The sequence below is a fragment of the Chiloscyllium plagiosum genome, chromosome 12 (genome assembly GCF_004010195.1).
Source record: "Chiloscyllium plagiosum isolate BGI_BamShark_2017 chromosome 12, ASM401019v2, whole genome shotgun sequence".
In the NCBI taxonomy this organism is placed as follows: domain Eukaryota; kingdom Metazoa; phylum Chordata; class Chondrichthyes; order Orectolobiformes; family Hemiscylliidae; genus Chiloscyllium; species Chiloscyllium plagiosum.
In genome coordinates, this window is record NC_057721.1 from 46,958,205 (window position 1) to 46,983,851 (window position 25,647).

At 39.8% G+C, this 25,647-nt stretch overlaps 1 protein-coding gene across 1 annotated transcript in view; it reads left to right on the top strand.

Annotated features, from left to right (window-relative positions):
- spag17 (sperm associated antigen 17) overlaps positions 1-25,302 on the top strand; it is a 227,811-nt gene extending 202,509 nt beyond the window's left edge. The window contains exons 50-55 of the mRNA XM_043700962.1: positions 3,816-3,982; positions 6,232-6,428; positions 11,758-11,818; positions 18,102-18,246; positions 22,711-22,848; positions 25,043-25,302. Of these exons, the coding sequence (XP_043556897.1) occupies positions 3,816-3,982; positions 6,232-6,428; positions 11,758-11,818; positions 18,102-18,246; positions 22,711-22,848; positions 25,043-25,077 (743 nt within the window). The 3' untranslated portion in view covers positions 25,078-25,302. The remainder of the gene's footprint in view (positions 1-3,815; positions 3,983-6,231; positions 6,429-11,757; positions 11,819-18,101; positions 18,247-22,710; positions 22,849-25,042) is intronic.
- Positions 25,303-25,647: the final 345 nt, after the last annotated feature.

Here is a 25,647-nt window from a genome sequence, read left to right on the forward strand (position 1 = left end):
TCTTCCTCGACAATGGGAGCTTCTGTAGCTGTGGTACCCTCTTTGATTTGTAGTGCTACACTCCCTCCTCTTTCCCCGCTCCCTATTTTTTTTAAATGCTCTAAATCTTGGAACATCCAGCAACCATTCCTGCCCCTGAGAAACCCATGTCTCTGTTATGGCCATAACATCATTGCACCAGGTACTAATCTATGCTCTAAGTTCATCACTTTTATTCCTGATACTCCTTGCGTTAAAGCAAACACATTTTAACTGATCCCTTGGTTCCTTCCCAGGAAAATCCTTCCCACTAGCTGGTCTACCTCTTGCTATTGCCTCATCTGCATCAACTCTCACCTCCGGTATACAGCTCAGGTTCCCACCCCCCTGCCATACTAGTTTAAACCCTCTCGAACTACTCGAGCACACCTTCCACCCAGGACATTAGTCCCCTTCCAGTTCAGATGCAACCTATCCTTCTTGTACAGGTCCCACCTTCCCCAGAAGGCATCCCAATTATCTACATATCTGAAGCCCTCCCTCCTACACCAGCTGCGCAGCCACGTGTTAAGCTGCGCCCGCTCCCTGTTCCTCGCCTCGCTATCTCGTGGCACCGGTAGTAAACTAGAGAACACTACTCTGTTCGTCCTGCTTTGCAGCTTCCATCCTAACTCCCAGAAATCATTTTTTATATCCTCGATCCTTTTCCTGGTTATATCATTAGTGCCAATATGTAACACGATTTCTGGCTGTTCGCCCTCCCCTTTTAGAACCTTATACACCCAATCGGAGACGTCCCGGACCCTGGCACCAGGGAGGCAACATACCTTCCGGGAATCCCGAATCTGACCACAAAATCTCCTGTTGATTCCCCTAACTATCGAGGCACCTACCACGAGTACTTTTCTATTCTGCCCCCTTCCCTTCTTTGCCACAGTGTCAGGCTCAACGCCAGAGAACTGACTGCTATGGCTTTCCTCTGGTAGGTCATCCCCCCAGCAGTATCCAAAACGATATACTTATTGCTGAGGGGAATGTCCACAGGGGATCTCTGCACTGTCTGTCTGTCCCCCTTTCCTCCCCCACCTGTAACCCATCTATCCTTGTCCTGAGCCTTAGGAGTGACCAACTCCCGGTAACTCCTCTCAATTACCCCCTCAGCCTCCCGAATGATCCATAGTTCATCCAGCTCCAGCTCCAATTCCCTAACACGGTTTTCAAGGAGCTGGAGTTGGGTGCACTTCTCGCAGACGTAGCCAGTGGAGACGTGTGCCATGTCTCCCACCTGCCACATTCTGCAGGAGGAGCAAGCAACTGCCCTAGCATCCATACCCCACTTATCTGAACACCCACTCGGTACTAAAGTAGAAAGCTTAGTTCAAGTTGCTATACAATTAATAACAAACTTATATTCAATAGAGGAAGTTTAGAATGAACCTTACTTTATTAACTAGGTTAGAGGAGGAGGGCGGGTGGGAGACGCTACAGTTGTAGTGTCTCGGGTTTAGCCGCCTTGCTGATATATATGGTCACTGCTTTCCTTTGTTTGACTTGTGACCGATAAAAGTGCAAAGGCTCATTTGGGAAGGGACTAAACACGTCAAGAATAAGTCAAGTTGTAAGAAGTGCACATTCACCACATGCTCTTTATTGGACTTCTTAGCCATCTCGGACCCCATCAAACTAGACTGGAAGCAGGTCATCCTCAATTCCAAGGGATTGTCTGAAAAAGAGTGAGAGTAGGTGACTGAATGAGGAGAGAGCTGGTAAAGTGACAGGCTTGCAGAGCAAAGTTGCAGAGCCAGGTATTAAGAAGATATTTCTTGTTGCTCACTAGTCCTCCACTGATTTGAAATGATGGCTTAAATATGGAGAAAAGTGGATTGAATAAATACATCACCATGACAGCAGCAAAGTTAACAGGCATGCACCAGTATAATATGCTGGGCATACTTGCACACCAACCACACTCAGCATTTCATTGTAGCTGCCACAAAACTACTTGGCAGTAATTGATGGTATCATTGGAGAAGCCTGACATTTACTGCAAAGTTACATACACACTTTGCCAATTCCTGTCTGGCCAGGCTGAGCACATTGAGCAGCACCCTCCAGCATAGCTTGTCTAGTCTATCTTCTTTCTAATGCAGGAGTTAACAACAAACTGGGAGAACTTATGAATGTCACTTGCTCCAGTCTGGAGAGTCTTAATGTAAAGAAATTAGGGCCTCCTACCCTTACAGCCACCAACAACATTTGAACTTGCCCTTCCCTGAAGTTGCAAGTCTAATTGCAAGAGGCAGCAAATTTTTCTTAGTCCTTCTTCCACAAACTAGAGACAAAAGACAAACTGTATCTGGCTGAGGTAGAATTGGTGAAATGCTTCCAGAAAACATCAGGTGGATAAGGCTTTTCGTTGAGAGTTCTTTTTGCAGCCTAACCTCTATTTTGCTGCCTCTGCTCAACTACCCTCCCTGCAGCCTAAAGGATTCTTCCACATCCAGCAGAGATTTTCCTGCATGTCTACTGTGTCCGTTGCTCCCGATGTGGTCTCCTCATCACTGGGGAGACAGGACGCCAACTTGCAGAACGTCTCTGGGACACACAGACTAAACAACCTCACTGCCCTGTGGTGAAACACCTAAATCTCCCTCCCACTCCGTCAAGGACATGCAAGTCCTGGGAATTCTCCACCACCAGATTCTAGCCACCTGATGCCTGGAGGAAGAATGCCTCATCTTCTGCCTTGGGTCCCTCCAACCACACGGGATCAATATTGATTTCACCAGTTTCCTCATCTTCTCTCCCCCCACTTTATCCCAGATCCAACTCAGCGCCACCCTCTTGAACTGTCCTGCCTGTCCATCTTCTTTCCTACCTTTATACACACCCTCCACTCCGACCTATCACCATCACTCCCTGCCTTCATCTACCTATCACATTCCCAGCTACCTCCCCACCCCCCGCCATTTATCTCTCAGCCCCCTTGGGCATCCCCCACATTCCTGATGAAGAGCTTATGCTCGAAACATCAACTCTCCTGCTCTTCGGATGTTGTCTGACTGGCTGTGCTTTTCCAGCACCACACTTTTTGACTCTGATCTCCAGCATCTGCAGTCCTCACTTTCTCCTACATTAAGAAAGATGGTACCTACAGCACTAAATAACTGATAGCAATTGGTCTGACCTGAATCCTTGATGTCAATACCTAGATCTTCTCTGCATGCACTAAGCATTATCACTCCCTGTCTTAACCAACTTTGATAAACTTTGTAGACCACGAGTCATTCCACAGCCTCAAACAGAGCCAATTGAAATTAATCAACAATTAAACTGAAAGGAATTGTATATTAACTAGTGTTGGTTTGGGATATGTTCTTACTACTGTACAACAAACATGAGCCGTGTATGTTTTGACAAGGCGGTAACTGGATTGGTGAAGCTGAAAATGGCAGTGGTGATATCAAGTCAATGTTACATCCTGAGTATTGATGTAATGCAACTGATCTGTATGTCAGTTCTAATACCCACATGAATGCCCTCACCAAGTTTGAATCTGGCATAAAATGTGCTTACAACAGCAATGCCATTGTATTAGCACCGAAATTATAAATGCTACGTAAACCAGTTTTAGGGTAATTTTTTTTTAATGTTTCACCTAGTAGGTAATCATGAAATTCTTCAAAAACAATGAAGTTATATATAAAAGAGTTTGTTTTAATTTAAAATACACAATATACTTTTTTTTAATTTCAGTATTCTTCTTGCCATAAAAGAAAGAATATTAAGTAGTGTTCTAGTCTGATTGTGTTATGTATATTTTTCACTTTAATAAGAAAATGGAGTGATGGAATACAGACCTGAAGAGCTACCAGCTGATGGAAATAACATCATATTCAACAAAAGCCTGATAATTGATGCTGCTAACCAGCCAAGGAGAGAGAAAATAAAACTCCCAGCAGCCATTTTAAGCTCAAAGCCAGGTTCACAACCTAATCAAAGGGTAAGAATTATGCTGAATAAATGTATTAGTGTTAATTAAATGACATCCATATTAAATAATAAAAACAGAAAATTCTGGAAATATACAGCTAGTCCAGCAACATCTGTGACAGAGACAGAGTTAATGTTTCAGGTTGATGATCTTTCATCAGTGCTTCCTGTTACCCCTTTTCCCAACAATTCCTTACTGAAAATCTATTATATAACAAAATTTCCCAGTTCTAATAAAAGACCATCATCCTGAGATGTTAATTTTGCCTCTCTCCACAGTTGCTGCCTGACCTGAATGTTTCAGGCTTACAGTATCTGTATATGTGTCATCTCATTTAAAACATCTCAATCCAGTTTCTACAACATTGAAACAGTCCTTGTGAAAATCACAAATGATGTCTCATGTGACTATAGCAAGCTATCCCATCCTTTTCAATGTAGCTTCAGCCTTTCATTTGGATGACCACACACTCCAACCCTATATCTTAGCCGTCGCAAAGACTACCTACTTCCTCCACCTCTATAACATCCTCCAATGTTTCCCCTTTGTTTTGTCGAGTTCAGTAGTCTTGCTGTTGGTTACATTCCTGTTTAATCATGCTAGTGAGCCACATACAATGGCTTCTCTTCCTGCTGTCATGGTGTTAACTCTGGAGTTCCACCTTGACTGCTTCGTATTCGTTATCGCCCCCCCAGTGGAATCATCCAAGTTCCAAACATATGCAGGCAACACGCAGCTGTACCTCACCATCATTACCTGTCACAAACTGGTCCACTGCCTCTGATGTGTTAGATCATTAGAATACAGAAAACCGAGGTATTGGGAGACCATTTTCCCTATGACCCTACTCCATCTTTCGTACAAACCATGGCTGATCTACCATCTCAAAGTCAGTGTCCTGCACAATGAGCACATACCATGATATATTTAACATCCACACATCTCTTGATCCTGAAGAAGGGCTTATGCCCGAAACGTCGATTCTCCTTCTCCTTTGATGCTGCCTTACCTGCTGCGCTTTTCCAGCAACACATTTTTAATCTCTTGATCTCTGCCTTGAATATACTTATTGACTGAACCTCCTCAGTTCTGTAGTGTGAAGAATTCCAAAGATTCACCAGACTTTTATTCTGAAACTTGTACCTTGGTTTTGTCTAACCCTATAAGAATTTTGTATGTTTCAATGAGATCACCCTTCATTCATCTGAACTCTAGGAGGCAAAGGGCCAGTTTCCTAAATCCATCCTCTTAGGCTCATACCACTATCCTAGAGATCGATCTGGTGGATCCTTGTTACATTCCCTCTATGGCTTCTTCATTCTTCCTTAATTAAGGCAACGAAACAATACACAGTGGTCCAAGTGCTTAAACAGGAAGCATATAATTGTACAAATTGATAGGTCAGAATATAAAAACAACGAAGAATGACAAAAGGATTAACAAGGAGAGAAACAATCTACAAATATAAAACAGAAAGTAAGAGTTTCTATAGATACTTAAAAAATAAGAACTAACAAAGTGAGTATTGGACCTGTAGAAAGTGAGTCTGGGAATGAAAAATAAAAAGGGAGCAGATGAATTGAACAAATATTTTGCATCTATCTTTACTATAGAATATATGAGGAACCTCCCAGAAATAGCTACAAATCACAAAATAAAAGGGAGAAAATTAAGAAAATTATACTCACTATTGAAATAGTTCTAACAATCTACTTGGTACGATGAGCTGAAAAATCCCAAGATCCTGATTGACTTCCTCTCTAGGATTTTAAAATAAATTGTTAGATTTCTGATCCATTGGTTTTAATTTTGTAAATTCTCTTGATACTGCAGCTGTGGGTAAAGATGTTTGAGAGAGGCTCTGTGAGAGGAAAGACTAGGTACCAAGGAATAGAGAGGTCTACACGTTCCTTGTGGGTGCTCTTCAGAGTCCCTTCAGAGAGGAATCATAACTTAAATGGCTTGGTTTGATCATGGAACATCTTCCCACCATCTTCACAAGGTTTCTCTATAATGACTTCCCCTGTGGACATAATGAAAATTGCAGTTAGAACCAACAAAATCCAATTTTTTTTAATATTTAAAGACAGACCCTACTGGTTTCATGCAGGTCCCATTGTTTAGTAGAGCACATTAACATTGAGATCAAGGAAGCCTGTCTTCTATTAAGTCACTTGACACTGTCAACTCAAGTGACAATTTCTGCAAAGCGGTTAGTATTAAATTGCCTTTAAAAATTTTACATTTATTCCTTGCAGTTTACTGTTATTGAAGAGCCAGTTAGAAGGAAAGTCAATACAGTATCAATTGCTGGCCCCAAAGCAGATGGTATATTAACAAAACCAATTCGAGGCTTCGAACTTTTTCCAAGAAAGGTGAACTTCGGTGTCCTTCAAGAGGGTTTTACCTATGCGTACACTGTCGAGCTGAAGAATGTTGGAATAGACACATGCAGGTATTTTCTTCTGTATCTTATGTTCACTTACCAAACTCAAATGACAATAAAATGTCTTCATTTTGCTTATTTTTAACCTGAAAACTGCCATACTTGAATTGAAAATATCATCATTTTGAAGGGGAAAATAGGGATGAATGCTTGACTATTGGCAAGGTTAAGTTGATATTGAAGGGATAACACACTGACATATTTACTCTACACCAGCAAGAATTTACTTTAAGTGTCACTAGTGAAACAGTATAATAATATACTGCTCTGCACCTATCCACCAAGAGCATCTGAGAACTTTATTATGATCTAATTTATAATTTCTGTGCACAAATGACAGCTAAAACTAAGAATCAGTAAGGAAACAGTGAGATAACAGGTCAACACTTATGCAACAGTCAATTTTCATCTTCTATTTTGACATTGCTGATAAGGCCAAGAGAAACTAATTTTACTTTCTAAAAAAAAACCATTTATTGTATGTGGGTGTTGCTGACTGACATTTATTGCCCATCCCTAGTTGCCCTTGAAGAAATTGGGCTGCCTTCTTGAACCAGTGCAGTCCATCTTGTACAGGTAGGTCCACAATTCCATTAGGGAGGGAGATCTCAGACTTTGAACTAGTGACATTGAGGGAATGTGATATATCTGGATGTAGGTTTGCTCGCTGAGCTGGAAGGTTCGTTTTCAGACATTTCATCACCATACTTGGGAACATCTTCAGTGAGCCTCGAGATGAAACACTGGTGGTGTAACCCGCTTTATATTTATATGTTTGGGTTTCCTTGGTTTGGTGATGTCATTTCCAGTGGTGACATCATTTCCTATGGTGATGTGATTTCCTGTTCTTTTTCTCAGGGGGAGGTAAATGGGATCCAGGTCAATGTGTTTGTTGATAGATTTCCAGTTGGAATGCCATGCTTCTATGAATTCTCGTGCGTGTCTCTGTTTGGCTTGTTTTAGGATGGATATGTTGAAGTGGTGTCCTTCCTCATCTAAGGATACTAGTGAGAGTGGGTCATGTCTTTTTGTGGTTAGTTGATGTTCATGTATCCTGGTGGCTAGTTTCTGCCTGTTTGTCTAATGTAGTGTTTGTTACAGTTCTCACAAGGTAATCTGTAAATGACAATAGTTTTGCTTGTTGTCTATATAGGGTCTTTCAAATTCATTAGCTGCTGTTTTAGTGTGTTCGTGCTTTTGTGGGCTACCGTGATGCCAAGGTGTCTGAGTAATCTGGCAGTCATTTCTGAGATGTCTTTGATGTAGGGTAGTGTGGCTAGGGCTTCTGGACGTGTTTTGTCTGCTTGTGGACTGTGTTCATTCTTTTTGAATACACTGTATAGGTGATTTTCCTCTGCTCTGTGTAATTCCTTTGTGCTGCAATGTGTGTTGGCTCGTTGAAATAATATTCTATTTCAGGCAGGACAAACAGGCAGAAAACTAGACACCAGGATACATGTAAATCAACTAGCCACAAAACGACATGACCCACTCTCACTACTATCCTTGCATATGGATGAGGAAGGGTATCACTTCGACTTGGACAATACATCCATCCTAGGACAAGCCAAACAGGGACATGCATGAGAATTCCTAGAAGCATGGCATTCCAACTCAAACTCTATTAATAGTTATTAATAGCCTATTTATTAAGACCATTCGCCAAAAGCTGACCTGGAATAGTCACATTAATACTGTGGTTGCACGAACAGATCGGAAGGAGGAAGTTCTGTGGTAAGTAACTCATCAAAAACTGTCTGCTGCCAAGACATACATCAGGTTCGAATAGTCTCCACTTGCCTGAATGAGTTAAGCTCCAACAGCACTCAAGAAGCTCAACTGGACAAACAGTCCTTTTGACGTGCACCCCATCCACTATCTTAAGCATTTATTTCTTTCACCACCAACAAACAGTGATTGGCATGTGTACAGCCTGCCAGATGCACCAGAAACTCACCAATGCTCCATCTTTCAAACAGCATCTTTCAAAACCATGACCTCTACCAACTTGAAGGACGAGGGCAGTAGATGCATGAATCTGCCACCAGCTGCAAGTTCCACTCTAAGCCTCTCTTCATCCTGATTTGGAAATGTATTGCAGTTCCTTCACAGTCCCGGGTCAAAATTCTTAAACTTCCTTTCCACACCAAGTGGACTTCAGAAATTCAAGAAAACAGTTCAGCGCCACTTTCTCAGGACAGTTAGGGATGGACAGTAAACACTGGCTAGCCAGCAACACTTACAATACATTTTTAAAATCTTTTAATGCAGGTAAAGATCTGCTTGTAACAGTTTCTAGCGTACTGTTGTTATAATACTGAATGGACTCACATACTCTTAACATTCGCCTGTACCTGTGTTTTTGTTGTTGCGCTGTTTACCTATTATTTACTTTTCTATGCTACTTAACTATGTGATCAGCCTGTCTTGCTCGCAAGACAAAGGTTTTCCCTGTGCCTCGGTACACATGACAATAAATTTAATTCAATTCAATTCAGGTTTCTTTGCAGGATTGTAATAGGACAGTTGACCAAAACCTGCTCACTGAGATGCCATTTAAAGACCAGCTTAGAGGAGCAATACTATTGTGAATAGATTTAGAAACAAAATTCCACAATTTAGAACCTAGGCAACAAAGACACAACTACCTACTCAGAGGGATGAAAAGTTTGGATGTGTAAAATCTCAGGATTGAATGGGGTGGTTGGGGTGGTTGTTCAATTTGTAAGTGACAATTGGATGGTTACTGCAGCAAATAACTGTCATTCAATTTCGTCTTAGTGTGAATATTGCATGTATCTTGTGAAGGTTTTTTTTGAAGGTCTCAATCTGTCATAGTAATTCGGACATACAGCTTTTTAATGTCCTTGATTCACAGCTATCTTTACAGCATGTTGAGCAGTTGACATTATCTAGTAGATGAATAAATCAAGTCATCCTTGGGCAATATTCTTTATTGAAAACCTTATCTGGGCTAATAACATGGCCCTGATCTTTTAGAAAGTATGTGATGATTCATTCTTTTATGTTCCTTTTTCAGGACAATTCTGTGAGCCAGTGTTTCTAAGTAGCATCTTATCTTGGACTACTCACACATCAGTGAGTCTTTAACCAACTCAATGCCTTCATTCATCTGTTAGTCAATGGCATATTTTCAGTACTTAAAAAAGAGAAACCAACATTTTTAATTGCTCAAAGTTTGTGCGAAGATTTGTAGCTCGGGTGCTCGTTGTTGTGGTTCTGTTCACCGAGCTGGAAGTTTTTGTTGCAAACGTTTAGTCCCCTGGCTAGGCGACATCATCAGTGCTTGGGAGCCTCCTGCGAAGCGCTTCTTTGATGTTTCCTCCGGTGTTTATAGTGGTCTGTCCCTGCCGCTTCCGGTTGTCAGTTTCAGCTGTCCGCTGTAGTGGTTGGTATATTGGGTCCAGGTCGATGTGTTTGTTGATGGAGTTTGTGGATAATAGGTATCTCACGAAAAGTTTCATTATTATTTATATTGAACTAATACATTTGGTAAATGATTACAGTAGCTATGTAATCATTCAAACTTCCTCTTTGATGTAATCATCAAGCTTACCATCTTCCCAGGCCTGTTCTTTGATCTTTCTCCAGTTTCTCTCCTATCTGTCTTCATGCCTAATTCACATTCATCTTGCCCATAAGTCCTACCTCCTGTTCTTCAATCTAGTTCCATCTACATTGTTGACCATGTGGCTTCCATCCCTCTCTTCCCAAGTTAGTTAATGTTGATAGCCGTTCTCTTCTTTCAGGCACTGTACCTCTTCCTTTGACCCCATTCCCCTTCTCAAACAAACAACCATAATGTCTCCAATCTTGTTCCATCTCCCTTTTCTCCAAGCTGTTGAACATTTAGTTGCCACCCAAATCCAGATCATCAATCTCAAAGTTCCATATTTGAATCCTTTCAATCGAAATACCAGTTTCTGAGCCAGTTTTTATCAAAGCCACAAAATTCAATTTGACAGCAACAAATTCAATCTGTCCTTTCTTTTGTTCTTGACCTATCTTCAGCCTTTTTTTGGTACAGCTGATCCTACAGTTTTCTACTAACACCTCTGCACCATCGTCCAGGTGATTGGAACTGAACTTGCCTGGTTCTCTTTCTACTGAACTGAAGCGAGAGTAGAATCTGCAATGCCTTCGCTTCCTACACCCAGGCCTCCTGTGGTATTCCCAAGAATCAATCTTCGGTTGTCTCCTATTTCTCAGCTACATCTTGGCAACATCACCGAAAACATCATTTGTACATGTGCAATGACACCTAGCTCCATCTTACCAACACACTTCTTAACTCCTCGACTGTTGCTAAATCATCTTACTGCTTAACTGCAATTTCTAATTTGTTTGAGCAGAAATGTTCTTCAATTAAATATTGGGAAGACTGAAGCCATTGTTTTCAGTCCCACAACAAAGTCTGTTGTGTAACTACTGTCTCTATGCCTATCTCTGGAAACTGAGGCTTACTTAAACCTGACATGATCACCACGACAAAGATTTTATTTCACCTCAGTAATATCACCTGAGTATGCCGTGCTTTAGCCTTAGCTGATTGCTGTAATCTCCCCTTGTCTCACATCCTTCTAAATGTCTGGTAACCTAATTCTTGTTTCTTGCGCATCTCTCATTTTCATTGCTCCACTGTTGGTGTTCATGATTTCAGCTGCCTCTATATTAGGATCTGGAATTCCCTACCTAAATAGGCTGCTTTTCTACTGATATTTGATTTCTGAGATGTGACAGTTTTCCTGTGAGTAGAATGGGACTATGCATAAAGTTTAGAAAAATGAGACGTGATTTGAATTTGATTATTATCTGAAGAGAAAAAAAAAAATTGTGAGGATATGGGAAGAAGGCAGGGCAGTCAGACTAGCCAAGTTGCTCTTATGGAGAGCTGACAGAGTAATCATTCTGTGATTTTTGCTCTCTGAAAACATACTTTCTCAATCAAATGTATGTCTTTGTGGTTCATGATATCTGGGCCAAGTTATGGACGTCATCCTTTGCTTTGTAACTTGACCCTCTCTGATTGATTGCACACTTATCTGCCTAGTAAGGACACCAATAATAATAATGATAAACTAAGTACTGAACAATTGATAACGGTGAAAGATTGGTTCAGAAGAGTGGTCCAGGACATTGAACAAAACATAAACTTCAAAATCCGAGTATTCTTCCTTTTTGCTATTTTCTCCACTCCTTTAAGAATTATTACAATTCTACAAAATGTATTGGAAGTACTTCATAGTCTTGCTCTGAAATGAAGTAACCTATGTGGTGCAGTGCTAAATCTTCAAAATGAATTATTGTTTTTGTCTAGATTTCGAGTGAAGCAGCCTCCACCCAGCACTGGACTCAGAGTATGTTTTAAACCAGGACCTGTAAGTATTCGCTTAATGACAAAAATGCCTCCATATAGTAATAATTGCTGACTATCTTTTTTAAAACAGTTAATTATGTCAAATAGTTCTCAAAATCAGCTGAATGTAGTTACTTGGTTCACAAGATAATGATAGATGAAAAATCAGCATAAATATTCCCATCCTCCTTCCCTACCTCCGTTAGCTGTATCTAGTTACTTCTTGATTGTTTCTGGGATTTCAAGTCTGCAACTCTGTTTTTGAAAACCATAAAACCCAGGTCCATGCAGTAATTACATGAAAAGAAAAGCTTGTTGATATCAATTGTTAATGTATCACTTTCCAGTTTGAACCTATCTTTCTACTCTCTTATTTGAATTTAATCTCAATTATTTTAAAGTAAACTGTTCCACAGATTTAAACTGTTCCATACAATTATATAATACTAACAAGGAGAATGTATAGCATATAAACAGATTCATCTCCTCTGTGCTAATTTTTATCCTTCATATTAATCTCACCTATTCCATTTATCTAATCTCTATCCAGGATTTGCCATTTACTTCTTGAGTTTCCTTTTGAAAGAGTCTAAATTATTTACCTCAAACATTTCAATTTTATAACAACCAAGTCAAGATTTTTCTGCTTGTTTACCTGTTGGATTTATTATAACCATCATTTTTATGACTACCTAGAGTTGGTTTTCTTCACGGCAACCCTGTTTATTCCATTCATAATTTTAAGGCTTATGAATACTAATTTAGTCAGATCTTCTTCATTACTCTGACTATATCACTCAGTTTTTTTTGTCTCTTATATTCAGTGCTTCCAATTTTTGAATGTGGTATCTTCTTTGGAGCTCAGAATTCAGAATTGAGCACAGTATACCAAGTATAATCTTTTTTAAAAACAATACAATTTGGGTTGTATTATACTTTACTTCTCAGGATATGGGTAACATAGATAATAACTGCCAGCTCTAATGAAGAGTCACTGGATTCAAAACATTAACTCTGCTTTCTTCCCACAGATGCTGCCAGGCCTACTAAGTTTTGCCAGTAATTTCTGTTCTTATTTCAGATCTCCTACATCCGGAGTTCTTTATTTTATTTTAATTTAATTTATTATAATAAATGCCATCTTTGCCAATCTGTACATGCTGCTGTGAAGATGGTAGAGGGCTCTTGAAATGCTAGTATATGGATGGTGAGATGAGACGCTTCTAGCATTACGATCTCCATGAAGACTGAAAACTGTTTAAAATAATTTCAAATTTTTAGTTATTCACTGGAAGAATGACACATTTACTGTATGAGAGCTAAAGCAAGTAACACCATTTAACACTACATTTCATTAGCAGGAGTACTTTACAGCTGAAAATCTCGACAGCACACTCCTTGTACTTTTAATTCTACTACTAAGAGTTTGTCTGTATCTAACATGATCCTGAGAGTTCACTCCTTCTTGTGGCACACAGCTCTCAGGAATTTACTATAATTCTCTCAGTGTTCTCTCTCAGGTATGGGATTTCTTTCAGTCTTTCCATTAGTACTGTCATGGCAACCATCCAACTCTCCTTAAAGCCCTTATGAGGGCAGCTGTGGACTTCCATCTCCACCAAAATATTCAAAGAAGGGTCACTCAATTTTTATTGTTTTTCCACTCAAACTCTGACCTTTATAAATAAACATAACCCAGGCTTTCAATTACAATTACTCAAGATCTGTTTACCGGTTTCTCAAACTAGGTGCTTTAATTTATTTTACATTAGAATTTCAGTCCCAAGCTAAAAGTTTATTCATAAAATAAAAGAATTATAAAATTGCATACTCGTAACACCTATGCAGAAAAAAAATGAAAACACATCTCCAGTGTGATCAGGTTTTCATTTCTACATTTGAAATGCAAAAAGTTACAACATACTGCATATTTTACCACAGCTGTCATCATATGCAATTCACATAATAATCCAATGTTCTATAAATCACTCTATGTTGACAATCTTAGTTGAGCTTTTTGCTGAATTAACAAAGATGATTAATGAGGGCAGGGAATTAGATGTCTGTATGGTCTTTAGCAAGGCCTTTGACAAGGTCCCTCATGGCAGACTGATGCAAAAGGTGAAGTCACAGAATCATAGAGATGTACAGCATGAAAATAGAGCCTTCGGTCCAACCCGTCCATGCCGACCAGGTATCCCAACCTAATCTAGCACCAGGCCCATATCCCTCCAAACCCTTCCTATTCATATACCCGTCCAGGTGCCTTTTAAATGTTGCAGTTGTACCAGCCTCCACAACTTCCTTTGGCAGCTCATTCCAAACACATACCACCCTCTGCGTGAAAACGTTGCCCCTTAGGTCTCTTTTATCTTTCCCCCTCAAGCTAAACGTATGACCTCTAGTTCTGGACTCCCCCATCCTAGGGAAAAGACCTTGTCTATTTATCCTATCCGTGTCCCTCATAATTTTGTAAACCTCTATAAGGTCACCCCTCAGCCCCTGATGCTCCAGGGAAAACAGCCCCAGCCTATTCAACTTCTCCCTATAGCTCAAATCCACCAACCCTGGCAGCATCCTTGTAAATCTTTTCTGAACCCTTTCAAGTTTCACAACATCCTTCCGATATGAAGGAGACCAATTTGCAAGCAATATTCAAACAGTGGCCTAACCAATGTCCTGTACAGCCACAACATGACCTCCCAACTCCTGTACTCAATACTCTGACCAATAAAGGAAATATACCAAACGCCTTCTTCACTATCTTATCTATCTGCAACTCTACTTTCAAGGAGCAATGAACCTGCACTCCAAGGTCTCTTTGCTCAGCAGTACTCCCTAGGATCTTACCATTAAGTGTATAAGTCCTTCTAAGATTTGCTTTCCCAAAATGTAGCACCTCACATTTATCTAAATTAAACTCCATCTGCCACTCCTCGGCCCATCTGATCAAGACCCCATTGTAATCTGAGGTTACCTCTTCGTTGTCCACTACACCTTCAATTTTGGTGTCATCTACAAACTTACTAACAATACATCTTAAGCTCACATCCAACTCATTTATATAAATGACAAAAATTAGTGAACCCAGCACCAATCCTTGTGGCAATCCATTGGTCACAGGCCTCCAGTCTGAAACACAACCCTCTACCACCACCCTCTGTCTTCTACCTTCAAGACAGTTCTGTATCCAAATAGCTAGTTCTCCCTGTATTCCATGAGATCTAACCTTGCTAACCAGTGTCCCATGGGGAACCTTTTCGATGGGATCTGTGGTGAGCTGGTAGGTTGGATACAGAACGCAAAAAAAATGTGGATGCTGGAAATCAGAAAAAAACTCAAAAATCTCAGCTGGTCTGCCAATATCCATGGAAATAGAGCAGGATTAACATTTCAGGTCCAGTGACTCTTCTTCATAAGCTGTTCTGAAGAACAGAACCTGTTTAGAACAGATACTGCCAGACCTGCCGAGTTTTTTTTTAGCAATTTCTGAGGATAGATGGTGGCATGGTGGCTCAGTGGTTAGCACTGTTGCGTCACAGCGACAGGGACCTGGGTTTGATTCCAGCCTCGGCTGACTGATTATGTGGAATTTGCACGTTCTCCCTGTGTCTGCGTGCATTTCCTCCCACAATCCAAAGATGTGAAGATTAGGTGAATTGGCCATGCTAAATTGCCCATAGTTTTAGGTGCATTAGTTAGGGGTAAGTATAGGATAATAGGGTATGGGAATGGGTCTGGGTGTGTTACTCTTCAGAGGGTCGGTGTGGACTCGTTGGGCCAAAGGGCCTATTTCCACACTGTAGGGTTTCTAAAAAAAAGAGATATAGAACTGGCTTAGTCATAGAGAGTAACGGTGGAAGGATATTTTCAGACTGGATGTCTGTGACCAGTGGTGTTCTGCAGGGATCAGTACTGGGATCCCTGTTATTTGTAATATGAATGATTTAGAGAAGAGTGTTAGTGGTCTGATTAGTAAGTTTGCAAATGACACAAAGATTGGGGTAGCTACAGGTAATGAGGTAGATTTCCAGAGGATACATCAGGATATAGATAGGCTGGAGTCTTGGGTGGAGAAATGACAGATGGAGTTTAATCCAAACACAAATTGATGCATTTTGGGAGCTCTATTGCAGGGGGGATGTATTTCGTAAATGGCAGTACCCTTAGTGGCATCAACATACAAAGGGATCTAGGTATACAGGTTCATAATTCCCTGAATGTGGCAACACAAATGAATAAGGTGGTCAAGAAGACATATAGCATGCTTTCCCTCATAAATTGGGGAATAGAGTATAAAAATTGGTAGGTCATATTGCAGCTGTATGGAAATTTAATTAGGCCACAGTTGGAATATTGTGCACAATTCTGGTTACCACAGTACCAGAAAGATGTGGAGGCTTTGGAGAGGGTAAAGATATGGTTTTACCAGGATTTTACCGAGTTGAAAGGTATTAGCAATGAATAGAGATTGGAAAAAATTGGTTTATTTTCATTTGAATGTCAAAGGATGAGGGATGACCCAATAAAAGTTTACTAAAATAATTAATGGATAGTCGGGAGTCTTTCTCCCAGGGTAGAAATGTTAATTACTAGGGGACATTGGTTTAAAAATTGGTAAGTTTCAATGAGTTGTGAGAGACACATTTTTAGATCAAGGGTAGTAAGTGCCTGAATGCACTGTCAGAGGAAGTGATGGAGGAGGACCCAATATCAGCATTATTGTATGACAGATATATGAATAGGCAGGGAACACAGAGATACAGACCAACTAGAAGCAAAAGGCATCATTTGTTGGTGATGTCTTGGTGGACTGAATGGCCTGTTCTTGTGCTGTTCTTTATTCTTGTTTTGTGACAATATTTTGTTTTAATCTGTAACCAGGAGTTATAAACCAATAAGAATTTATAATTCTATTTCTACTGATGTCTTTTATTTCTCATAAGTTTATGAGAAATCATTTTGCTGGTAGCAGGAAGAGACTCCATTATTATCCACTTGTGAACTTTCAATAACCTTTGAATCAATCTGTTCATAATTCAGCTTCTGAACTTCAGTGCCCACATATTTGCAGGTTCTTTATCATTATTTTACAGTTAAACCATTTTCCTCTTGCTTAACTCAGTTCATCACCAGCTCCTCAGTCCCAGTGTTGTTCAGCACTTGAGATAAAATAATTTCCTCAAAATAATTGTTTGAAATATTTTTTCCTGCATCTCAATTAGCTACAAATGGTTAATATTGCTTCGGTTATCTATGTTTTATGAAAGCATGTTCTTTTGCAATCCCTTAACAAAAACTGAGATATAGTTGCTCAAACTATTCTCTTTCTTCTCCTAATAATTTGTTTAACTTCTTTTTATATCCTTTCAAAAATATCGACTCATCTTTGATAATCCTGTCCTTTGTTCATCCTTGTAAATTCTTATAGCTTCTTCTTTAAGCTTATATCCTTTACTTTCAGCTTGTTGATCAATAGACAGTTTTGTTCTCTGGAGTTGCACTTGAATCCATTCCAGCCTTGTGTCATTAAACAAGGCTGCCCTACAGGAATAGCACACACTTGGTGAACTTATTGTAGTGATGGTACAATAAGTACAAACTTCTGCCCTTGGTAGGAGAAAGTCCAACCCTCGAGCTATCAACCAATCAGAGTGACTGGCAGGTGTAGCAGTGCCAGAAACTTGGTAATGGGAACTCCTGGAATTACAATTCTCTCCACAAAGAGTAGCGATAAAGAGCAGAGTGAGACAAGTCCTGGACGTGTAGGTATTGGGCACTCTAGAGAGAAAGGTGAGGGTGGTGGTATTTTTGGGTTTTGCTGACTAGGAGGTGGGAGATGCAGTAAGGAGTGGGAAGAGATCTTAGATGAAAGTACACAAGGCATCCCTGAAGACATAACCCTATTCTTTCCCTCCTTTGAACCAGTCATTTTTAAAAAATATATAATTCATTTTCCCACTGCCCAATGTGTTATGGGATTGAAGACAGATTGGGAGCCTTAGTTGGGCAATAATTGGCCTCAATGGACGTTAAAGCGGGATACCTAATGGGTGCCTTGACAAGCCCTGTTATCTGAAAGGAATCGAGTTGTGGGAATGGGTGAGCAGGAAGATAGAAGGCTAGTCCATAGTCATCTGACATTTAATTACCTTCATTCAAAAGCAACAGGTTGTAAAATCAAACTGACAGCCTGTCTCACTGCATAATATTTCATTTCATTCTTAACAAAGTCGGCCTGTAATGAAATAAATTGTACAAAGACCTAACTGATTCCCACCAATTCAACTCTTTCTTTCCTGCAGGTGGCAGCAGGGTTGGCAACTGAGTTGGAAATTGAGCTTTATGCCATAGCAATTGGTTTGGAAAGTACAGAAGGAGCCGGGCATGTTTGTCATCACCTAGAAATCGACACCGAAGCAGAAGAATTGTTCCTTCCCATTATCGCAAATATCTTTTAATTGTCATTATTTTCTTACGCTAGGACTGATGGACAACACACGTTGTTGTAAGTCTCAATTTTGAGAAATGAGTAAAGAAGTAAGGTAAAAACTGTCACAACATATCTTTCAGCGTTACAATCACAGAATCTTCTGACTAAGCAGACAGCATCTTTGGAAAACAAACATTTTGCTCTACCAGCTAGATTGGTCTATGTAAGATCAGGATTTGAAAACAAGGCCATACTTCATGCTGAAGCAGACAAAGGTTTTTGTTTCAGAAAAAAAGTTTCCTGAAATAAAGTGTTATCTATATCTTTAGCCAAGAAGAAACTTTTAGCAGTTGGAGTGTAAAGGTAAGTAACTGACCAAAAGACAGAAAATCTTGTTCTTTTCTTTACAAAGCATTAAAATGAATGTGAATATTTTTCAGTCTGCATTATAGCTGTGAGGAGCAGGGTTAATATGTACAAATAACAATTAAGTCAAGTATAGTCTCTCGGCCCATAATGAAATGGGGTGCAGCAGATTCCTTTATTAGATAAAGAATATGTAGCAGAGAAGCAGTTCATTCAACCTAACAAGTCAATAAAGGTATTTACATTTAACCTACAACAACTGATCTGATCAAAAGCTGCAATCCTGCTATACACAGTCATGGAAAGATACTCAATAAAATAACTAAGAGGACGAAGGGGAAGGAGGCTCCATGCTCAATGATGCTGAAACCCAGCACAGAAATACAAAATATGAAGCTGCAGAATTTGCAACCATCCTCAACTAAAAGTGTTGAGTCTGTGATCCACCTGAGATGGCCCTCTGAGATCCCAACCATCATAAATGCAAATCTTGAGCATGACATCTGTCCTTCATTTTTCTTGCATTGCTCTTCTCCTCACCACCCCCCAACCCCCTGTCTAGTTTGTCTCGTTGATTTTACTTTCAGCAGAACAGATTCATTTCCTCTTTATCATCCATTGTCAACACCTATTTTATATATCTAACCCTCCTTTATCCCTTGTCTTTTGCTCTGGACACTCTCACATTCTGTACCACTCTCTCCTCCTCTCTACAAAATCAGTGATGCTGCCATCCCAGGGAAGAAGAATAATGCTCCAGTCTTTAGCCTTTTATCAGACTTTTGAGATGGAAGCAAAATATGCTGATGCTGGAAATCTGAAATGAAAACCAAATACTGGAGAAACTCAGCAAGCCTGACAGCATCTATAAACAGAGTTAATTTTTGAGTCCAATATGACACTTTTACAGAACTGAAAGGGGTTTGTGCCTTAGACAGAGTCAGCAAACACTGCAGAAGGATGTCAGAAAAAAGAACCACCCAACATTTAGCCTATTCATATTTTTGATCACATTAAATGAATGTTCCCTCTCCTTGGAGGAGAAAGTGAGGTCTGGAGATGCTGGAGATCAGAGCTGGAAATGTGTTGCTGGAAAAGCGCAGCAGGTCAGGCAGCATCCAGGGAACAGGAGAATCGACGTTTCGGGCATAAGCCCTTCTTCCCTCTCCTTCCCAATCTGTCAAATAAGTAATCTCAAACTGAAATAACATGTCAATATTCAGTCATTCGAGTCCTTTATTTTATGTACTTCCGAGATCACTAACTCTGTCTGTTCTAAGTCATCCCAGTTCTGTAAGCTGACCTGAGTGAATCTTTAATCTAAAAAGCATTCTGTCAAGAATGGGAGGCCACTGGAATCACCCATCTTTGAGAAATCTCGATGTAATCTAACAAAGCTCTGTATAATGACAGAACAGTTATCTTAAGCTTGTACAGAATGATTCTGTTAATACAGCATACATTTTTTTTCTCAACTGCTTTCAGATTATTCCCTGAAACTAGTGTTCACTGTTCTAAGTTGATCCTCCCAATATGGTTAATCCAGGCTTTATCTAGATTAAATATTAGGTATTATGCACAGTTGTGGATGCTACATTATGGGAAAGATGAAAATGCATTGGACAAGATTAGTGAAGTCATTTACGAGAATGATTCCAGGTTTGAGAAACTTAGGAGAATAGATTGAAAAGTTGGTAATGTTCTCCATGGAGAGAAGAAGGCCAAGAAGAGATCTGATTGAGGTTTTCAAAATCATGAGTGGGCTGGACAGAGTTGATAGGGTGAAACCCTTTTTTATTCTAAAAGAAACAAGATGAGAGGGCATGGATTTGAAGTGATGTGCAAATGAAGCAAGGGTGTGAGAAAAAAAATTATTTACAAAGTGCGTTTTTACAATATGGAAAGCACTGGCTAGAAATGTAGTGGAAGTAGGTACAGTTGAGGTATTCAAGTGGGCTTTGGATGGTTATTTGGATAGTGATGATGTGTAGGAACATCGGGTAAAGTTAGGAGATCATTGAGTCTGTGCAGACATGGTGGGATGAATGGTCAACTTCTGCATCATCATAATTCATTTTGAGGAGACAGTGTTGAGTATTGCTAATGGTCCTTAACTTTCCCAGTAATCATAAAGAGCATCACTTGGGATCCCTTCAAGCATATTCCCTGTAATAGTTACAGGCAAAAAGGTAGTTCCTGGATTGATTTGTACACTTTTTGAAGATCAGAACTAAGTAAGAGATCTTCTGATTTAAAGTAATAATTCAGGACTGTCATACATTATTGAAGAGTTGGACAAGGGGTTCAGATAGCACCTCTCCCTTCTTTTCAAATGCCCTTACATCAATGCATTGTAACCTATAGAGGAGAAAGTGAGGTCTGCAGATGCTGGAGATCAGAGCTGGAAATGTGTTGCTGGAAAAGCGCAGCAGGTCAGGCAGCATCCTGGGAACAGGAGAATCGACGTTTCGGGCATAAGCCGATTCCTGAAGATTCCTGAAGAAGGGCTTATGCCCGAAACGTCGATTCTCCTGTTCCCTGGATGCTGCCTGACCTGCTGCGCTTTTCCAGCAATACATTTCCAGCATTGTAACCTATATCCTCAAGTATTTTGCAATTTCCTATGCTGTACAAGGTTACATCTCAAATGCTTCTATTATTTACAATAATGCATTTGATGTCTGGCATCCACAGGAGTAGACTGATGCATAATAATTTAAAGCTGTGCTTTGTGAACGATCTAGCAACAATCTTCGATATGGTGTCGGCTCTGCGTGTCACTGCAGTTGACCATACCACTGGTTTGGTCGACTCAACATTACATCCTTTATCAGACTTTGAGTTACCATTGAAACGTTCATTCACTTAATCTATCAGCTATCGCACTCATCATTCAGATAGTTAGTTAGGTATTGCAGGGAGAAAAAGTTCTGTCTCTTTGACATGCAACTCAGAGTGCTTTCTTAGCTAATCTGCAGCTCTCCAACTCACCTGATTAAACTTTAAATGTGGGTGACCTTACCTCCAAGTATGTATTGGCAGTGTCACAGTGACATTTATCACATGTCATTTGTTGGATTCCCCTGGACTCAACTGGAACACCAACATATTCTACAAATTTTATATTACTCCGCAGTCAGCAGCATCACAATTGGTTAAGTTTGCTCAATTGGATCCTTACTGAGAACAGAAATAGCATTGTGACTCATGATGTTATAGTTGGAACCTCCGGGATCTGCCATCATCCCTGGAGGTGAATTTGGGATTATAGTCTGGTTAGGTCATCAGATGGATAATGACCTTTCTTTGATTTTGGAAAACTTTGTGAAAAGACTGCTTCTGATATTCAAATGTATGATTATTTCTTAGGTTATTGATGTTTACAGAAACTATAGTCGTCTTTGTGAAGAGGAGAAAAACTATCCCTCATATAGATCCAAAGAAATTCAGAATTTCTACTGATTGTTTAACTTTGATAAAAATTCTCACATGCCAAAGGAGAAAATATTCCTTTGTGAGTATAACCAATATTTCTGGATGGGAAGTGATATTGGCGTTGTTTTTCAAAGCTCCCAGGGTTTTTACTTTGAAGCAAAACCATAAAGTCAAAATCCTTCCAGAGAACTGAAGCAACAGGCATTCAAGGGAATTGAACATAACCACTGCACAAGGTATTTGTTGCCTGAAATGTGTTGCAGAAGGTGCTGTTGAGCTACCTTCTGCAGTTCATGTTCTGAGGTACATCCACAAGGAAAGGTACTCCAGGGCTTTAACTCAGAAAATGAAAGATGACAATTTATTTCCAAATAGGGATGATGTGTGACTTGGAGGGGATTCTGCAGGTGAAAGTGTTCCCAGTTGTCTGTTGCCTTTGCTCTTCTAGGTTGAAGAAGTTTTGAAGGTGCTTAGAGGAGGCTTAATCAGTTGCTGCAGTGCATCTTGTAGATAGTACATGCTTGCTACATTGCATCATTGGTGGAGGGAGTAAATGCTTAAGATGGTGAATGAAGTGTCAATCAAGTGGACTACTTTGTCCTGAGTAGTGTCAAGCTTCTTGAGCATTGATGTTCTCCTGATACTTGACAAGGAATTTTTAAATCCTTAACCAGATATACCAGTTTTAACAGAAAGTATTTACAAGAACAGACCAAAGGACTTCCCACAAGGTGGAAAAGCTGCAGGAGTGCGACTGATCAGCACTGATCCTACCTCCCGCATGGACATCATAAGGCCTCGTAAACCTCCAGCAAAAGGTACAAATTATGCATAAGTTAATATTCTTTTGATGATCTAAGAGCAATAGATTCAGCTTAGGCTATTCTCAGTTAAATCAAATGCATTACTCACAGTCTTTTGCTAGTTCTCTGCTACACTTAATCTATCTCTATAAATATCCACAAACCTGCCTAATTGTTGACCAAAGAATGTATAATACTAATGGAGTTAAACAACTCCACTCCACCAACTGCAAAATGGTTAGAGGTATTGCTGACAGAAAAGAGGATGTTGTTACATAGGACCTTCAGGTTACAGCAGTGCAACATTCACGTGTGTTGAAAACGTTGTGTTCAAATTAACACATTTCCTGAGAAATGAAGAGAAACTTAGAATAGATGGAGCTTGAGAATGACAAGAATGAGAGACTGGAAACTAATGCTGAGGAGAAATATCCTCAAAAGATCCAGACAAAGAAATGTGTGCAATAAAAATATTAGTCAGTAAACAGGAGAATAAAGCAATAGGCCAGAGCTCCTTCTGCTGCCTTTGCCTTAGTTGTGGCAGAAGGAACCAAAATTAGCAGTGAGGTATGTTGCCACCTCAAAACACTCCAAACAACATTTTCCTTCTCCAACCACCTCTCCCCCCCCCTCCCCACCACCCCCACCCCCAAACTGGAAAAAACTTGGAGACATGTCTTCTCTACCTATTATATGTGATCTCTAGCGGTAGGCTAAACCTGGATTCCCAGCCTATTTTCTTTCAAAGTCTGATATTTCCACAACTTTACAAAGTCAAAAAAAGAAAGACCAGAAGAAACTCATAATGCTGAAGAAGCTCAGTGGGTCTGGCAGAAACAGAATTAATATTTCAAGTTCAATATGACTGTTGTTCAGAATTAAGTTCCAGAGTCATACTAGACTCAACGTTAATCTGGTGCTCTCTCTCTGGACATTACTATATCTGATGAGTTTTTCCAGTATTCTCTGTGTTTGTTTTAGATTTCTATTAATAATGGATAATGTAAGGTGTAACATACCTCTTTATTTTCTTGGTGAAATAGTCCCATTTCTATTTGAGCAAGTGCTTCAGGTTTTGACAGAAGTGAGGCCAGGAAGCAGAACAGACATATAAATAGATGGATTCCAGTCGTTGTGTGAGATTCCTGCCTAATTTTCCACCTGTAATTGTTCCAATACTGGAGATAAATTGGTGAAAAACAATGCTTAGTACACTGTCATAGGGTTATACAATATAGAAATAGACCCTTCCATCCAACTCATCCATGCCAACCAAGTTTTCAAATCTAAACTATAGTCCCATTTGCCTACATTTGATCCCTCTAAACCTCTCCTATTCATATACTTGTCCAAATGTATTTTAATAAATGTTGTAACTGTACTTGCATCTACCACTTCTTCTGGCAGTTCATTCTCCATCCGAACCACCCTCTGTGTGAAAACGTTGCCCATCAGGTACCTGTTAAATATTTCTACTCTCATCTTAAAAAACATGCCCTCTAGTTTTGAACCTCCTACCCTAGGGAAAAGACCTTTGCTATTCGCCTTATCTATGCCTCTCATGAGTTTATAAACCTCTATAAGGTCACCCCCCCAACCTCCTATGCTCCAGTGAAAAGATCCCAGCACATCCAGCCTCTGCTTATAACTCAAGCACTTCAGTGGGATCAAAAGGGGATGGAAAAGCCATTTGCAGCCATATGAAACTCACTGGGTTAGCAGACTCTGACACTCTCCAGCAGAACCATCTGATACATAAGACAGCCAAGAAAGAACAGAGGAATATCATGGTCCTGGCCACTCTTAATGTGCCAATGATTGCTGCTGTTCAGAATAACAGCAATCTTTGGCTGTTTAGTCTGTCAACAGGAATTATCTGTACCAGACTGGCTGTTTTAGATGTTCACAATCTCAATTAGCAGAGTCACGCCAGGAAGTTCAGCATCTTCTGAGCAACTACTTCTGAGTTGTGCTGCATTCCACAGCTGTCTTTACAGGTATGGGAGTCATGACCCCCTAGATTTCATCAACCAATCCCACTAGGGTTTGTAACCTACAGTTAGGGAAGTGCTGACTGCGTGTCTGCATAAATGTACTGAAATTCAAGGTGTTGGCAATTGTTATTAGTGTTTGCATATGCTTATTCTATAACAATTTCAGGTGTCACAATTTATTCAATAATAAATAACATTCCCTTTTCTTTTCTTAGGCTCAGTCAATACCTTCCTGTTGTGTGGATCTTAGAGCTCCAATTTATCATGAAACAAACAATTCCAGCACTCGTCTATTTTTCTTTAATTTTGCTAGTTGCCACTGATTCAAAGCAAGAATTTATGATTTTGATAAAATGATTTTCTTGTTTAATGACAAAAAAGTGTTTTTACCCCAAACATTCTAATGCACAATTTTGAAGAATTTGTTTTGTAGCCTTAATGTTGTAGTGATAACAATAAAACCATCAATATCTAACTGAGGAGGTCGACTTTATTTTAAAGGAAGCTAAGACTCTTGGTTTAGTTTTTGTCACTCATGAATAACTTAAAAGGGAGAAAACTAAAATCTTCCAGCTGTCAAAATCAAACTTGTCCATTCCTATTCTGGGTTGTATTAAAATCTGCTTGTATTCTTGCAACCTTCATTGGGTCATGACCTTAACCATAAGAAATTCACAAAGTTTTTTCCTCATCTCCAAATTTCCCAATGGTTTTGTCTCAAACCATCACTGCAATGTTTTCCCTGTAATAACAATTCATCCTTCTAGTCACCTGAGTCTTTAGCTGCCTCAAAACCAATCCCTGGAATTTCCACCATATG